General features: G+C 49.0%; 1 protein-coding gene across 2 annotated transcripts in view; it reads left to right on the top strand.

The window, feature by feature from the left end:
* Positions 1-599: 599 nt before the first annotated feature.
* The window catches only part of QSOX2 (quiescin sulfhydryl oxidase 2), a 60,147-nt gene continuing 44,690 nt past the window's right edge, over positions 600-16,056 (top strand). For both annotated transcript variants that reach the window (XM_066580506.1, XM_066580505.1), the window contains exons 1-2: positions 600-907; positions 15,362-15,462. In XM_066580506.1, the coding sequence (XP_066436603.1) occupies positions 652-907; positions 15,362-15,462 (357 nt within the window). In that variant the 5' untranslated portion in view covers positions 600-651. The remainder of the gene's footprint in view (positions 908-15,361; positions 15,463-16,056) is intronic.

The following is a 16,056-nucleotide window of genomic DNA, read 5'->3' as shown; positions in this document are numbered from 1 at the left end:
GACTATATATAGGTGTATGGGGACTGTATATGACTATATATAGGTGTATGGGGACTGTATATGACTATATATAGGTGTATGGGGACTGTATATGACTATATATAGGTGTATGGGGACTGTATATGACTATATATAGGTGTACGAGGACTGTATATGACTATATATAGGTGTATGGAGACTGTATATGACTATATATAGGTGTATGAGGACTGTATATGACTATATATAGGTGTACGAGGACTGTATATGACTATATATAGGTGTATGGAGACTGTATATGACTATATATAGGTGTATGAGGACTGTATATGACTATATATAGGTGTATGGAGACTGTATATGACTATACTCGCACTGTACATAGCCGTGTGCTCCGCGCACAGCTCCCGGCTCCTCCGTGCTGCGGTTACATTGAGGTCTCTGTCTGTCCGTCTCGGGATCCCACATCACAGGAGAGCTGAGAGCTCCGCCCCCGGCACAGCCAAGAGAATGGGGCGGGGCCGCTGATGGAAGAGTCTCCGCCCATAGTTTAGAGGAGTTCCTAACTGGGGCGTGGTCTGCGGCTGGTTCGCTCCATCTCCTGTCTAACCCCGCCCATCGGTGGTTGTGTGTGGGTGACGTCACGGGGTGAGAGGGCGCTGCACGGTAGCTATGGCCGGCTGTTCGGGGCTACCGGCTGTTAGAGCGGCGCTACAGCTGCTACTGGCTGCGATCGGAGTTGTGGTGGTCGCGGAGAAGTCGCTGTATGGGCCGCAGGACGCCGGCATCTCCATACTGGAGCGGAGATCGGTGCCCGGAGCACTGTACAACTCATCATCTGCCTGGCTGCTGGAGTTCTACTCCTCCTGGTGCGGGCACTGCATCAGCTACGCCCCCACGTGGCGGGACCTGGGCGCTGATGTGCAGGGTGAGACCACGGGAGAGGAGAGGAGGGGTGGTGCTGGTGTCCACTGGAAGGAGAGAGGGGGGGGGGGGGGGGATGTGGTGTCCACTGGAAGGAGAGAGGGGGGGGGGGGGATGTGGTGTCCACTGGAAGGAGAGAGGGGGGGGGGATGTGGTGTCCACTGGAAGGAGAGGGGGGGGGATGTGGTGTCCACTGGAAGGAGGAGGGGGGGGGATGTGGTGTCCACTGGAAGGAGGAGGAGGGGGGGATGTGGTGTCCACTGGAAGGAGGAGGAGGGGGGATGTGGTGTCCACTGGAAGGAGGAGGGGGGGATGTGGTGTCCACTGGAAGGAGGAGGAGGGGGGATGTGGTGTCCACTGGAAGGAGGAGGGGGGGGGATGTGGTGTCCACTGGAAGGAGGAGGGGGGGGGATGTGGTGTCCACTGGAAGGAGGAGGGGGGGGGATGTGGTGTCCACTGGAAGGAGGAGGGGGGGGGATGTGGTGTCCACTGGAAGGAGGAGGGGGGGGATGTGGTGTCCACTGGAAGGAGGAGGGGGGGGGATGTGGTGTCCACTGGAAGGAGGAGGGGGGGGGATGTGGTGTCCACTGGAAGGAGGAGGGGGGGGGATGTGGTGTCCACTGGAAGGAGGAGGGGGGGGATGTGGTGTCCACTGGAAGGAGAGGGGGGGGGATGTGGTGTCCACTGGAAGGAGAGGGGGGGGGATGTGGTGTCCACTGGAAGGAGAGGGGGGGGGATGTGGTGTCCACTGGAAGGAGGAGGAGGGGGGATGTGGTGTCCACTGGAAGGAGGAGGAGGGGGGATGTGGTGTCCACTGGAAGGAGGAGGGGGGGATGTGGTGTCCACTGGAAGGAGGAGGGGGGGATGTGGTGTCCACTGGAAGGAGGAGGGGGGGGGATGTGGTGTCCACTGGAAGGAGGAGGGGGGGGGATGTGGTGTCCACTGGAAGGAGGAGGGGGGGGGATGTGGTGTCCACTGGAAGGAGGAGGGGGGGGGATGTGGTGTCCACTGGAAGGAGGAGGAGGGGGGATGTGGTGTCCACTGGAAGGAGGAGGAGGGGGGATGTGGTGTCCACTGGAAGGAGGAGGGGGGGATGTGGTGTCCACTGGAAGGAGGAGGGGGGGATGTGGTGTCCACTGGAAGGAGGAGGGGGGGGATGTGGTGTCCACTGGAAGGAGGAGGGGGGGGGATGTGGTGTCCACTGGAAGGAGGAGGGGGGGGGATGTGGTGTCCACTGGAAGGAGGAGGGGGGGGGATGTGGTGTCCACTGGAAGGAGGAGGGGGGGGATGTGGTGTCCACTGGAAGGAGGAGGGGGGGGATGTGGTGTCCACTGGAAGGAGGGGGGGGGGATGTGGTGTCCACTGGAAGGAGGGGGGGGGGATGTGGTGTCCACCATAGTTTTTCCATCTTTCTCACGCTTTCTTATGATGTCAATATATTTTCTATCTTAGTTGGTTTAACTGTTCTTTTGCCACAATACCCGTGAGCGCCCTCCGGCCGGTCCTGTGTGTGAGGCTGCGCTCTGCTGATCGTTGGCTTGCAGCTGCTACGGGGTGCTGTGTACACAATACGGCGTGTGCTGATCTGTCCCCGGGGTTTGTGTATTTTCTATGACTTCTTGCACTTGGTTGGAGCTGATGAACCTGAACAAGCAGGAGCTGCCGCTGAGCTTCCTCCGAGCTGCCTCCGGGGGCTCCACTGCTGTCTTGGTATTTGGAGAAGACGTTGGTTCCTGGCTGTGATGGGGGCTTCATTGTCGGCTCTGAGGGTCTCCTAACTGGTCACACTGCTGGTGGTAAGAAGTAGTAATATTGAAGTAATCGCCATGACAGCGAGCCCTCCCGCTGTATAACCCGCGTACCCCCCAAATCTTCAGACGCTGCAGGGAGTGACATGAGCCCCATCGTGTCTGCTGCAGTATGGAGGGCTTATGTAGCCGCCCTGTGATTGGCTGCCGTTGTGTCCCAGTGTAGATACCTGTGTGAAGTTATGGGTCTTGGCTGGGATTGTGGACCACAGCTGCTTTACAGAATGACCGGGCTCTATGGAAAGCTTAGACCCCTTTGGCACTGCACAGAGATTGCTGTTACTGGAAACTGGACACCACATTCCCATTGATTTGATTGGACGTCTGCTTAAAGGGGTTTACTATTGATGGCAAATCCTCAAGATGGTCCTTTAATGTTTGATTGGTGGTCCCACTAGCAGTATATAGAGTCTCTATGGAGCCAGTATGAGCAAAGCTGGGCTGAGAGCATAGAGGAGCGCTCTGCCCAATCATCTAAGCCATCGGTGGTGGTCTTGGCACCCGGACGCCACTGAGCAAAACTTCCGGCTTGTCACTATAACACATCACAAGTTTAAGAAAAGTTTAGTTACACTACTTAAGACGTCAGCTTCTCAGGTGCAGCCACTTCTGTGCCGTGCCGAAGGGGTGAGAACCGTCTATTAAGTCATTCTTGAGATCAGACATCAAATGGGAATATCGTTGACGGGTTTGTTCTTTAATGCTGCAGCAGTTGTCATTTCCAGGAGGTGTAATGTCGCCCCCTGCTGTCCGGCGCCTGTGTGTGGTGCCCTATCTACAGTGTATATACTGCTGCTATCACTGGCGGTGTCGGTCTCACCTGTTGCTCCGCTTCGGCTTCTCACATTAGGTGAAGGTTTCATTTCTGCAGTTGCTGTTTTTTTTTCTAATCCCTCATTAACACAACCTGTCATTAGAGAATTAGTGGTGATAAGCCGCCCGCTCACGCCCTCTGCTACGCCCTGCCTGGCAGCGCTTTCAGGTACGCTCTGAGGGTTGTGCTGCGCTCATGCCATGTATACCACGGCTTCGAGAAGTTGGCTCTTACCGTTCTGTGGGTCTAATGTTCTACAAATTCAACATTCCCATGTTATTTTGCCAAGAAAAGTGGGAAAAGCTAAAGGCGATTCATAATATCTCGAGACCCCACCCCCTTGCCATCTGGGCATTGCAGGGGTAAATATTGAGTTAATAAAATTATTGGCACCAGGGGGAGCTCTCTGCAAGCTGACTTGAGTTCATAGGAGCTGTATAAACCTCTTCAATATATTTAGCGCCCTCTAGTGGCACTTTATTATATAAAAAGGTTCTCCAGTTGTAAACTGTTGATAGCCTATCTGCACAAAAGGCCGTCAATGGTAGATCAACAAAAGTCTACTGCCCGGGATCCCCTCTGATCAGCTGTTCGCTAGGCTGGTGTGTTTTGCGTACTGAGCTGATTTCTGCAGGAAGCACACAGCTCCGTTCTCACTGCTGTGGCCAGGCTTGGTATTGTAAGCCAAGTTCCCGTTGAAGTGAATGGGAATTTTGTGTGTAATGCCCAGCCTGGCCACTGCAGTTAGAACGGAGCTGTCTGCTTCCTGCAGAAATCAGGACACAATTGGGAGGAAACGTTTGAGGAAGTAAGGGTGGCTGGGACCTTGGGAGGCAGTGATCATGCTGTCCTTGAATTTTGGATAAAAAGCAGAGGAAGACCTGAAAAACCTGGAAGAATCCAATGCCTGAATGTTCTTAAGGACAGAAATGTCCAAGAAGGTTGGGAAATATTGTGAAATGAGATTCTCAACACACAATCGTTAACAATCCCTAAAAGAAGGAAGATTGGGAAGCATTTAAAGACACCAGGATGGATGAACTCAGAACTTGCACACGTTAAAAACGAAGAAAAATATGTTTATCAAATGGAAAGAGGGGGGAATATCTAAAGAAGGATTTGGGGTATGTCAAAAGCAAAAGAAAAGTCAAAGATGCCATTGGATGTTTACAGGATGAAAATGGTGAATTGGTTAAGAATGATTTTGAGAAGATCGAACTTTTAAATTCCTATTTTGTATCTGTTTTCTCTCAGACAGTAGATGGAACATCAGCTGATCTTCCCTGTGCTAGGTATTAGTGTATCTTTACACCACCAGCACTTGCTGGTGGAGTCAAGATTGACAGGAGGGTGACGCCCCCTGTATCTAATTGGGTGGCCAGCTGTAAAAGTTGTAGGTCCTGGAAGGGCATTAGTCATGTGCTTACAAGGCATACAGCGGCCCCCGCTGCTCCAAGGGCATCACGGAGGCAGAAGGCGGAACCCCTCCCCCCGCCCTCATATCAGCTTGACATCGCGGCCGCAGGATGGCAACAAGCAATGGACAGTGTGCAGCTAGGACCTAGGAGGCATGATCCTATCGGGCGCTGGGGGTTTGACAGGGGTGTTTCTCCTGTCAAACCCCTAGCTTCAGGTGGCGTCAAGATGCTTTAATACCCCTGTGCTATTGGGGGAATAAAAGAATGCAGGCTATCTGTAAGCAGAGAGATGGTGAGGGAACACTTAGCTAACTTTAGTGAATTCAAGTCTCAAGGTCCAGATGAATTACATCCTAGGATACTAAAGGAAGCAGCAGAGGTAATTGCTGAACCACTCGTCATAATCTTTGAAAATTCCTGGAGAACAGGAGAAGTCCCAGAAGATTGGAAAAGGGCAAATGTTGTCCCTATCTTCAAAAAAGGGAAGAAGGTGGATCCAGGAAACTGCAGGCCTGTGAGCCTGACTTCTATACTGGGAAAGGTCTTTGAAGAAATTATTAAACAGCATGTATGCAAGTAATTGGATGAAAATGGAGTAATTAACCAGAGCCAGCATGGGTTTATAACAAACAAGTCATGCCAGACGGATCTAATTTCCTTCTATGACAGTATCACCGATTGGGTTGATCAGAGAAATGTGGTGGATACAGTATATCTTGATCTTAGTAAAGCATTTGACAAAGTATCTCATACCATACTTATTGAAAAAATGACCAAATATGGGAGTGACAAGGCAACTGTTATGTGGATTCAGAACTGGCTGAGTGATCGTACTCAAAAAGTGGTCATAAATGGCTGCACATCCAAGTGGGAGAATGTATCAAGTGGGGGACCACAAGGCTCTGTCCTGGGCCCAGTGTTGGTCAACATTTTTATAAATTATCTGGAAGAAAGAGTTGATGGGAAACTGATCAAATTTGCTGATGACACAAAGCTAATAGGGATAGCTAACACTAGGGAAGAGAGAGAGCATTCAAAAAGATCTAGAAAAGCTTGAACCGTGGGCGGCGACTAACAGAATGGTATTTAACAAGGAGAAATTCAAAGTCCTACATCTGGGCAAGAAAAATGAAGAAAGCACATACAGAATGGGAGGAATTGAGCTAAGCAGCAGCATATGTGAAAAAGACTTGGGTATACAAATAGATCATAGACTGAACATGAGTCAACAATGTGATGCAACAGCCAAAAAGGCAAACACAATTCTGGGATGTATTAAGAGAAGCATAGAGTCTAGATCAGGGGTCCCCAACTCCAGTCCTCAGGGACCACCAACAGGTCATGTTTTCAGGATATCCTATGGTAAGAACACCTGTGGCAATGTCTGAGGCACCAACAACAATTACATCACCTGTGTAACACTGAGGAGATCCTGAAAACATGACCTGTTGGCGGTCCCTGAGGACTGGAGTTGGGGAACACTGGTCTAGATCACGTGAGGTCACTATCCCCCTCTACTCTTCCTTAGTCAGACCTCATCTGGAATACTGTGTCCAGTTCTGGGCACCCCACTTTGAAAAAGACATAGACAAACTGGAGCAAGTTCAGAGAAGAGTTACCAAGACGGTGAGCGGTCTGCAAATCATGTCCTATGAACAACTGTTACAGGATCTGGGAATGCTTAGCCTGCAAAAAAGGCTGAGAGACTTAATAACTGTCTACAAATATCTGAAGGGCTGCCACAGTGCAGAGGGATCAGCCCTATTCTCATCTGCACAAGGAAAGACTAGAAGCAATGGGATGAAATTGATGAAACTTTCTGACAGTGAGGGTGATCAATAAGTGAAACAGGTTACCACGGGAGGTGGGGAGTTCTCCTTCAATGGAAGTGTTCAACTAAAGTCTGGACAAATATCTGTCTGGGATGATTTAGTGAATCCTGCCCCTAGCAGGGGGTTGGACCCGATGACCCTGGAGGTCCCTTCCAACTCTAACATTCTATGATTCTATGATCCGCTTAGTGCACAAAGCAGACCAGCCTGGCGAACAGCTGATCAGAGGGAGTCTCAGGTGGCAGACCTACAGTGATCTACTTTTGATGGCCTAACCTAAGAATAGGCTATCAATCTACAACTGGACAACCCCTTTAATCCCTTCCTGTTACGTGATGTAAATGTACATGTACTTAGTGCAACAGGATGTACAGTTACGCCCTGAGGATAACGCCAGATCAGAAGAGATCCCGTGCTATGAAGGAGGCGGCTGTCACCAATAGCCGGGCCCCCCCCCCCTGTAACAGCAGGGATGCATCGGGACAGTGACACCCCCCCCCCCCCCCCCGTTAACCCCTACATAGATCGCGGCATGTAACGGGTTCACAGAGGGAGCGCGACAGATACAGGCGTCCTGTTTTACCCCTGCCTATGATCGCTAATAAAAGCAATAAGGCATTGCAGGATAGAAGTCCTGCAATGCCTTATCATAGCGATCATAGGTGCTATGATGTAAGTCCCCCCCCCCACCCCCACAGGGATGCAAATGTAAAAAAAGCATAAAAATACATAAATAAAAATAATGTTAAAAAAACCCTTTTTTGTGCTTTTCCCCATATTAGCGTAAAAACAATTTAAATTAAAATCTCACATTTTGTATCGTCGTATCCATAACAATGCGTACAATAAGTTGAACACGCTTTTTATCCTGAAAAAAGCGTTAAAAAAAACTAAAGCAAAATGCAAATTTTGTTTTATTTTGCCTCCTAAAAAACGCAATAAAAGTGATCAAAAAAGCTGTATGTACCCCAAAATGGGACCAATAAAAACTACAGCTCGTCTCACAAAAACAAGCCCTCCAGAACTCGGTCTGTGGAAAAATTAAAAAGTTATAGGACTTCGAATGCAGCGATTTTAGAAAAAAAAATAATTTCCAAAAATAGGGTTTTTATTGCGGAAAAGTGGGAAAAAAACCTAAAAAAAAATTTAAGACTTTTGCTATCGTTGTAATCGTACCGACCTGCAGAATAAAATGTATTGTCATCTATGCTGCATGATTAATGCTGTAAAAACAAACCCCAAAAATCTATGGCAGAATTGATGCGTTTTCTCTCTATGCTATCAGAAAAAATGAACAGTTGTACAATATACCGTATATACTCCAGTATAAGCCAAGTTTTTCAGCCCTTTTTTTGTTTTCTTTTAATGCTGAAAAAGCCCCCCGCAATACTCCCCTCTCAGCCGGCGTTTGTGTTCCCGGTGCGATGGTCTACTCGGCGGTGCGGCAAGCTGATTGAGAATTCTCCCCGCTGTCAAATCCCTGCTCTGCTTTGAATTCTCCTGCCGACAGCGCTGTGATTAGACCGAGCACCAGCCAATCACAACCGGCGCTCGATCATTCACAGCCATTCAGTGAGTGACATCACTGAATGGCTGTGATTAGTCGATCGAGTGCTGGCTGTGATTTTTACCAGTTTTTTTTTTTTTTAACTTATTGACTCGACTTATACTTGGGTCGGCTAATACTCTAGTATATACGGTAGTCGACGTACCGAAAAAGGCACCAATTAAAAACTACAGTTCGCCACTCAAAAAACAAGCGCTTTTACGGCCGTGTCGACGGAAAAATAAAAACGTAACTTTTGAAAAATGGAAATGAAAATCTGCTAAAAATCGTTGCGTCCTTAAGGCCAAAATAGGCCATGTCCTTAACCCTTTCCAATCCACTGTCTGACCTCTGAAGACATTATGATTTAAGGCTGTACAGCTTTGAAGACGTCCGTCAGGGTTCTCTTACTGTATATTGCCAGCCTCTCTGCTGTTGGAGTCTATCCAACGTGTCACCTCATGCAGTACTGGCTTTAGCCAGCAGATAGCGCCATTGTAGAACGGCAGAAAAAGAGTAAGCCCCCTAGGAAAACCAGGATACAAATTGGATTGGAAAGGGTTAAGGGGTTAAGGGTATGTTCACATTTAGGCCGGCTTCACACGAGCGTGACGGGCTCCGCCGCGTAATATTCCGCAGTGAAGCCCGTCACGGCGCCCCCCAGAGACCCCATACTTACCAGCGGAAGATAGCGTGAAGATGCTTCCCCGCCCTCCGCCGTCGCGTCATGTGACACGCCCACCATGTCACATGACGCGGCCGGCCGTGTCACGTGACGCGCCGGCCGCGTCATATGACGCAGCGGCGGTAGGCGGGAAAGCGTTTTTTAATGCTATCTTCCGCTGGTTGCAGCGGGAGATAGCGTGAACGGACGGCTTCCATTGACTGCAATGGAAGCCGTCAGCGCGTACACCCGCAGCAAATAGAGCATGCTGCGGGTGAGGACGGGAGATTTCACGGTGCGAAATTCCGCGGTGGAATTCCGTATCGTGAGCATTGAGCTATTAGGTTCAATAGAACCTAATAGCTGTGGGCAACGCAGCGGATTTTTGCCGCGAATTTATGCGGCGTAAATCCGTTCGTGGGAAGGAGGCCTTAGCAGAAATGCTGCCGAAAATCCATGTCAAAGTCCGTAGCATTTCCGCATGGAAACCCCACCGTTGGTGCTAACTTTGATTAGGGTTCAGCTGCGCATGGCTCCCCTCACTTCCGAATACTTGGCGCTGCCAGTCTAAGGGCACAGCGCAGCCCATCAGCTGCTAGTGAGCGCCGCCACCGGTCAGGTGATGCAGAAGTGGCATGCTAGTAAGATGACTGCTGAAAAGTTTTCTCTCCAGTTCAGAAAGTTGCAGGCTAGTAGTAGGCTCAGTGGGCAGTGTGACAAATGCAGGATTTGAGGATTTTTTTTTTTTTATTTATTTATTTTTTTTAAAATCTAGATTGTGACTGAAAATGTAAAAAAAAAAAAAAAAATAACCATAAATTCTTAAATACACTTATTACAGAAATGTGATTTATAGAATCGGCCATTTTCTGTGACAGTTGTCATGTCCTAGCGACATGTTGGTAGTTTTGACTGGTGGGGGTCAATTGATAAAATGCTCCACCCATTTGTCTGTTTCTGTCACTGCTTGGAGCAATGTAGGGAATCCATAGAAATACTGTGCAGCCCATACATCAGTCCTAATGATAGCCACATGCACAGCGCCCATATGAGCCCTTCTGGCTGCTGTTAATACCAATTGGTGGGGGTCTTGGCACGCAGAACCCCACTAATCAAAACTTCTGGCCTGTCACTATGACCCTATGGTTACATCCAGGCCATAATTAGAAACTAATGTAATTAGGAAGTGTAATTACAAAAAATGTATTGCATTCCCAGATATTCCAGGACTGACGTTAGAATAGCGCCACCTGCTGTTTCTATCACCAGATATTCAAGGACTATTTTTACAATAGCGCCATTTTCATATCTAGATATTCCAAGACTGATGTTGGAGTAGCGCCACCTACTGTTTATCTTCTGTCTCCACCGCAGTGGTCACCCATGCTCAGTCTCCCTTGACTACAATGACTGTCTTCTCTCATCACTCGCTCATTCTCTCTTCTGACATCGGAGAAGAGGCAGCCACTTCAGAAACAGCCCCCCAGGGACCTCTCTGCATACCCAGGGGGTTAGAGAGGGAAGCAGGACCAAACAGGTGGAATAATTACTGAAGTGGACAAAGAATAGAAACAGCAGGGGGAGCTATTCTAGAATCAGTCCTGGAGTACTGGGGTATGAACAGCAGGGGGAGCTATTCTAGAATCAGTCCTGGAGTACTGGGATATAAACAGCAGGGGGAGCTATTCTAGCATCAGTCCCTGGAGTACTGGGGTATAAACAGCAGGGGGAGCTATTCTAGAATCAGTCCTGGAGTACTGGGGTATAAACAGCAGGGGGAGCTATTCTAGAATCAGTCCTGGAGTACTGGGGTATAAACAGCAGGGGGAGCTATTCTAGCATCAGTCCCTGGAGTACTGGGGTATAAACAGCAGGGGGAGCTATGCTAGCATCAGTCCTGGAGTACTGGGGTATAAACAGCAGGGGGAGCTATTCTAGCATCAGCCCTGGAGTACTGGGGTATAAACAGCAGGGGGAGCTATGCTAGCATCAGCCCTGGAGTACTGGGGTATAAACAGCAGGGGGAGCTATGCTAGCATCAGTCCTGAAATATCTGAGGATATAAACAGCAGATGGCGCTATTCTAACATCTGTCCTGGAATATCCAGAGATTATAACAGCAGGTGGCACTATTCTAACATTAGTCCTGGAGTATAAACCGTCAGTAGCGCTATTCTTGCGTCAGTCCTGGAGTATCTAGTATATAAACAGCAGGTGGCGCTATTCTAACAGTCCTGGGATATCTGGGGATAGAAACTTTAAATAAGTGTAAATACAAAAACTGGTTAGAAGGATGTCACTAGAAACAATATTTTTGTAGCACATCCTCTTTAAGGATCAGCAGAAGGAAAGAAGAACAAACAGTCCTTGTATAACAATCTGCAGTGTAATTAATTCATGTATAAAGTTGAAGAACTTCACATAGTCAGGGATTTTCGATTTTTGTCGCGGCCATCGGGGTATTTGGAGATGCCCCTTGCTTTTAAAATCCCAGCCTCTAGGGAAGCATTGTGACATTATTGGTGATTGGACACAGTTACATGTAAGTAATGACAGCACCTTGTTGACGGTGTGCCGCCTGACCATGCACTACAGTGGGCACCATTAGGAATATAGAATAATACCTCTGCAGCGACACCTATTGGATGGCATTATTACTGCAAGTCAGTGTTGGACTCTTTTTATAACAATGACTGGGAATTGACCACAAGCCAGAATCCATACACAGACAGCTGTTTCGGGCTGTTTCCCCCTCATCAGTGTGCAGTAGGATTCTGGCTTGGCTAGTAAGAGGCCTGTGATGTGGGTCGGGAAGACCATCATTTCTCCTTAAGGAGCACGTAAGAGGTGAGTGAGGAGACTCATCAGTGTGGGGCAAAAAAAAACTTGAAACAGCTGTCTGTGTATGGCTTTCTGGCTTGGTTGTTAATGCCTAGTCATTGTTATAAGGCTTGTATAGAGTATGACATTGACTTGCAGTAATGCTGACTTCCAATAGGTGGCGCTGCAGAGTCATTGTTCCATCTTCCATGCTTGCATATTTCCCAGAGGAGCATGCATGGTCTTATAAGTCTTCTCACTCGCCTCCTCTCATTAAGGCCGGGCTCACCCGAGCATATGATTACCACGTATTACGCATGCGATATGTGTAATTCGCAGGCCATTTAAATACATTGGCCTATGCAGTTCCGCTCACATTTGCCAGTAGGAATTGCGTAATACACGAGCGCAAAAAAGATTGCTGCATGTTCTATTATGAGTATCCTATAAGTGTGGCGGAGATCAGCGGCGCAGGAGACGGTCCACTGACGCCGTGCTCACTAGAGCCTGATGGTGAATCTGGGAAGGTAGATCTGTGCAGCTGCCAACCGGCCATCGCTGCCGTAGATGAGCCAATCATTGTAGTGACCGGTCAGATCCTTGGTGTTTGGGAATGAGCGGATTCTTCCACCCATCTGTAGCCGCCTGCAGACTGTTCATCTACAGGTGTGATCGCCCTTTCAGTATGGCAGGAGATGTGAGATCTCCTCCACATCCCATCTGTTGCAACCAGAGCCGGGCGGCATTGTCAGGCGGCATTACCATCTAAGGACCCGGGCTGCAGTTGGGAGAGGTGGAAGGCGAGAAGTGAAAGGCTCCTCACCCTCAAACCAAACTTTTTGTCTTCCCTCCAAGCGTCACTTTGTGTCCCGTAGAATAGTCGTTAGATCCTTTTGTCTGGAGCTCAATAGCCTCCATCTGTCTGGTGAACCTCGTGTGTCCTCATCTGTGCGGTCGTCTGCTGCAACTGACATCTCCGCTCAGCTGTCATCACACGTCCCCCTCTAGTCAGCATCACACGTCCCCCTCTAGTCAGCAGGACCTGGAAGTTTGGCTTTCTGGTAGGAGTTGTAATGGATGGAGGGGGTGGTTGGTGATTCCATTCAGACTTCTTGTCCCATTGAAGTCTGGACTTCCACAGTCTCTGAAGGACATTTGGGACATATTCATATTCAACAGGAACATTCACTGACAGGAAGCAGAGGCTTGATGCAAAAACACCAATACTCCGGTAACGAGTCCTGCATGTAGTAAGACTGCATTTTTTTTCTTTCTTTTTGTATGTAAGGAACAGTTTCCATTCAGTGAAAGCAAGCAGAAATCTTGGAAATGGGGAGGAGCTGGAACACAGCGTATAATATTAGAAGGTGATTGCGCTGTGGCTAAGGGTGCATTCACACAGGCGAGAAAATGGGGAGTTTTGTGCCCCCCGGACTCTTCCTTATGGAAGGGGTTGTGCCAAGATGTAGAATCCCTTTGGGAATGCGAGGCTGGCAGAGATCCGCTGCTCTCCCACAGTCCTGCTCTTGGCACCGCCGGCCAGCCTGGCAGAAATGGGGTATTACAGGATGGCCATTTAAGACAAATGAACGGGGTATGTCGTCTTAGTACAACACTTTTAACCCCTTCTAGACCAGAGACGTGCCTGTGGATGTCAGAAACAGCTGATAGCTGCGAGGACTTAGCTTCCTGCCTCGCTCCGTATACCCTTTACAGCTGCATGATGGGAAATGATTAAGACGTCCCAAACACAAACTTTTTAGGCCTCTCTCACAGACGCACTTTTCACTGCGACTAACGTGGAGCTTTGAACGCGGCATTAATCGTGGTATAGCGCTCCCATTGATGTTAGCGGGGCCTCGTAGACACGCCTTTGACCGCTACGTGGGATGGCGCTTTTCAGCGCCTCGATTTTCTAGCGCTGTCTGCTTTATATTTGGCCGTTCAGCGTATCTCATCACAATGACGGGGTGCACTAAAACACATGGTCAGCCGCAGGGAACTGCGGCCGAAAGAGGAAGTAAAATCGCGGCAAGGCGCCACGTTTGAAATTAGCAACAAATCACATGGCGCCCAAATAATAGTCCTATCTAGGCTGTTCATGGCGCAGGACACGGGATTAGACTGATTAAGGATGGTGACGGAATCACTTGCCCCTTAGGCTGTGATATACCCCTCAGTGATGGTGGGGTCATGTGACCTATGGGCATAAGGCCGTCTCATACAGGGGATACCGCAGATAGTCCGCTATGAAAAATTTCACACCGATAAATCTGGAAGAAAGGTCTACACTGATCCAGATCCTTGTAACCCTTTGTAGACTGTGCTGGTTACAGCGCTGCCAACCTGTAACATGGGAGTGGACCACCTAGTATGATACCTGCTGCCAGCCTGTAACATATGGGAGCGGTACCACCGGGTATGATAACTGGTGATGTGATATACCTGCTGCCAGCCTGTAACATATGGGAGCGGTACCACTGAGTATTATAACTGATGTGATATACCTGCTGCCACCTTGTAATATATGGGTGTGGTACCACCGGGTATGATAACTGGTGATGTGATGTACCTACTGCCAGCCTGTAACATATGGGAGCGGTACCATTGACTATGATAACTGATGTGATATACCTGTTGCCAGCCTGTAACACATGGGAGCAGTTCCACCAGGTATGATAACTGGTGATGTGATATACCTGCTGCCAACCTGTAACATATGAGTGATACCACCGGGTATGATAACTGATGTGATACACCTGCTGGCAGCATGTAACATATGGGAGCGGTACCACCGGGTATGATAACTGATGTGATACACCTGTTGCCAGCCTGTAACACATGGGACCGGTTCCACCAGGTATGATAACTGATGTGATACACCTGCTGGCAGCCTGCAACATATGGGAGCGCTACCACCGGGTATGATAACTGATGTGATACACCTGCTGCCAGCCTGTAACATATGGGAGCGGTACCACCGGGTATGATAACTGATGTGATACACCTGCTGCCAGCCTGTAACATATGGGAGCGGTACCACCGGGTATGATAACTGATGTGATGCACCTGCTGCCAGCCTGTAACATATGGGAGCAGTACCACTGGGTATGATAACTGGTGTGATACACCTCCTGTCAGCCTGTAACATATGGGAGCGGTACCACTGGGTAGGATAACTGATGTGATACACCTCCTGCCAGCCTCTAACATGGGAGCGGTACCACTGGGTAGGATAACTGATGTGATACACCTCCTGCCAGCCTGTAACATATGGGAGCGGTACCACCGGGTAGGATAACTGGTGATGTGATGATGTACCTGCTGCCAGCCTGTAACATATGGGAGCGGTACCACTGGCTATGATAACTGATGGGATATACCTGTTGCCCGCCTGTAACACATGGGAGCGGTTCCACCAGGTATGATAACTGATGTGATACACCTGCTGTCAGCCTGTGACATATGGGAGCGGTACCACCGGGTATGATAACTGGTGTGATATACCTGCTGCCAGTCTAATACCGCTCCTGATGTGTTTTTTTTTTTCTCATAGATTGGCATCCCGCTGTAAGGATCGGAGTGTTAAACTGCGCTGATGAGGAGAATACGGCCGTCTGCAAGGATTATGATGTCCACTTCTATCCAACATTTCGGGTAGGTCAGCTGTACAAGGGGCTTCTACTTGTCTGGCATTGGGGTTATAACCTCACAATACACCGCATCTGTCCGCAGGGCTGCGCCTTGTATTGCGGGTCAGTCAGGCTTTCATTTGAATGCAGCAACACTAGAACAAACCCATAAAAGTGACGCCGTTCCTCACAGCCAGAACCTATACAAATATATTGGCCACTTTATTAGAGACCCCGGCCCACTTGCGATCGGAGCTTTCCTGTACAGAGACTAGATCAGTGAATCCACATTAGATGGGAAAATTCGGCAATCCAATGAGGCCAGGTCATCGGCGCCAGACTAGCCGGGCTCAGGAGTTCACTGCCAATGGTGTGGGGTTTTCTTGTGCAGCGGGTGGAGAATATCCCAAGAATGGCGAGGAAAAACATCGAGTGAAAAGATAACCTGTGGACGGAAACGACTCGTCAAAAGGGGTCAGAGGAGGATGTCTGGAATCATCCCGATGAACAGGCGCTACACAGTTGGAAGCAGCTGAAGGCAACACTGGTGCTCCCACTAACATGTCCGAGGACCCGACTCGTTGGTCCTCAGTACAGATGGGCAATAATGGCAGACGAC

Source organism: Eleutherodactylus coqui, chromosome 10, assembly GCF_035609145.1.
Source record: "Eleutherodactylus coqui strain aEleCoq1 chromosome 10, aEleCoq1.hap1, whole genome shotgun sequence".
Taxonomy (NCBI): domain Eukaryota; kingdom Metazoa; phylum Chordata; class Amphibia; order Anura; family Eleutherodactylidae; genus Eleutherodactylus; species Eleutherodactylus coqui.
This window is presented reverse-complemented; position numbering and strand designations above follow the sequence as displayed.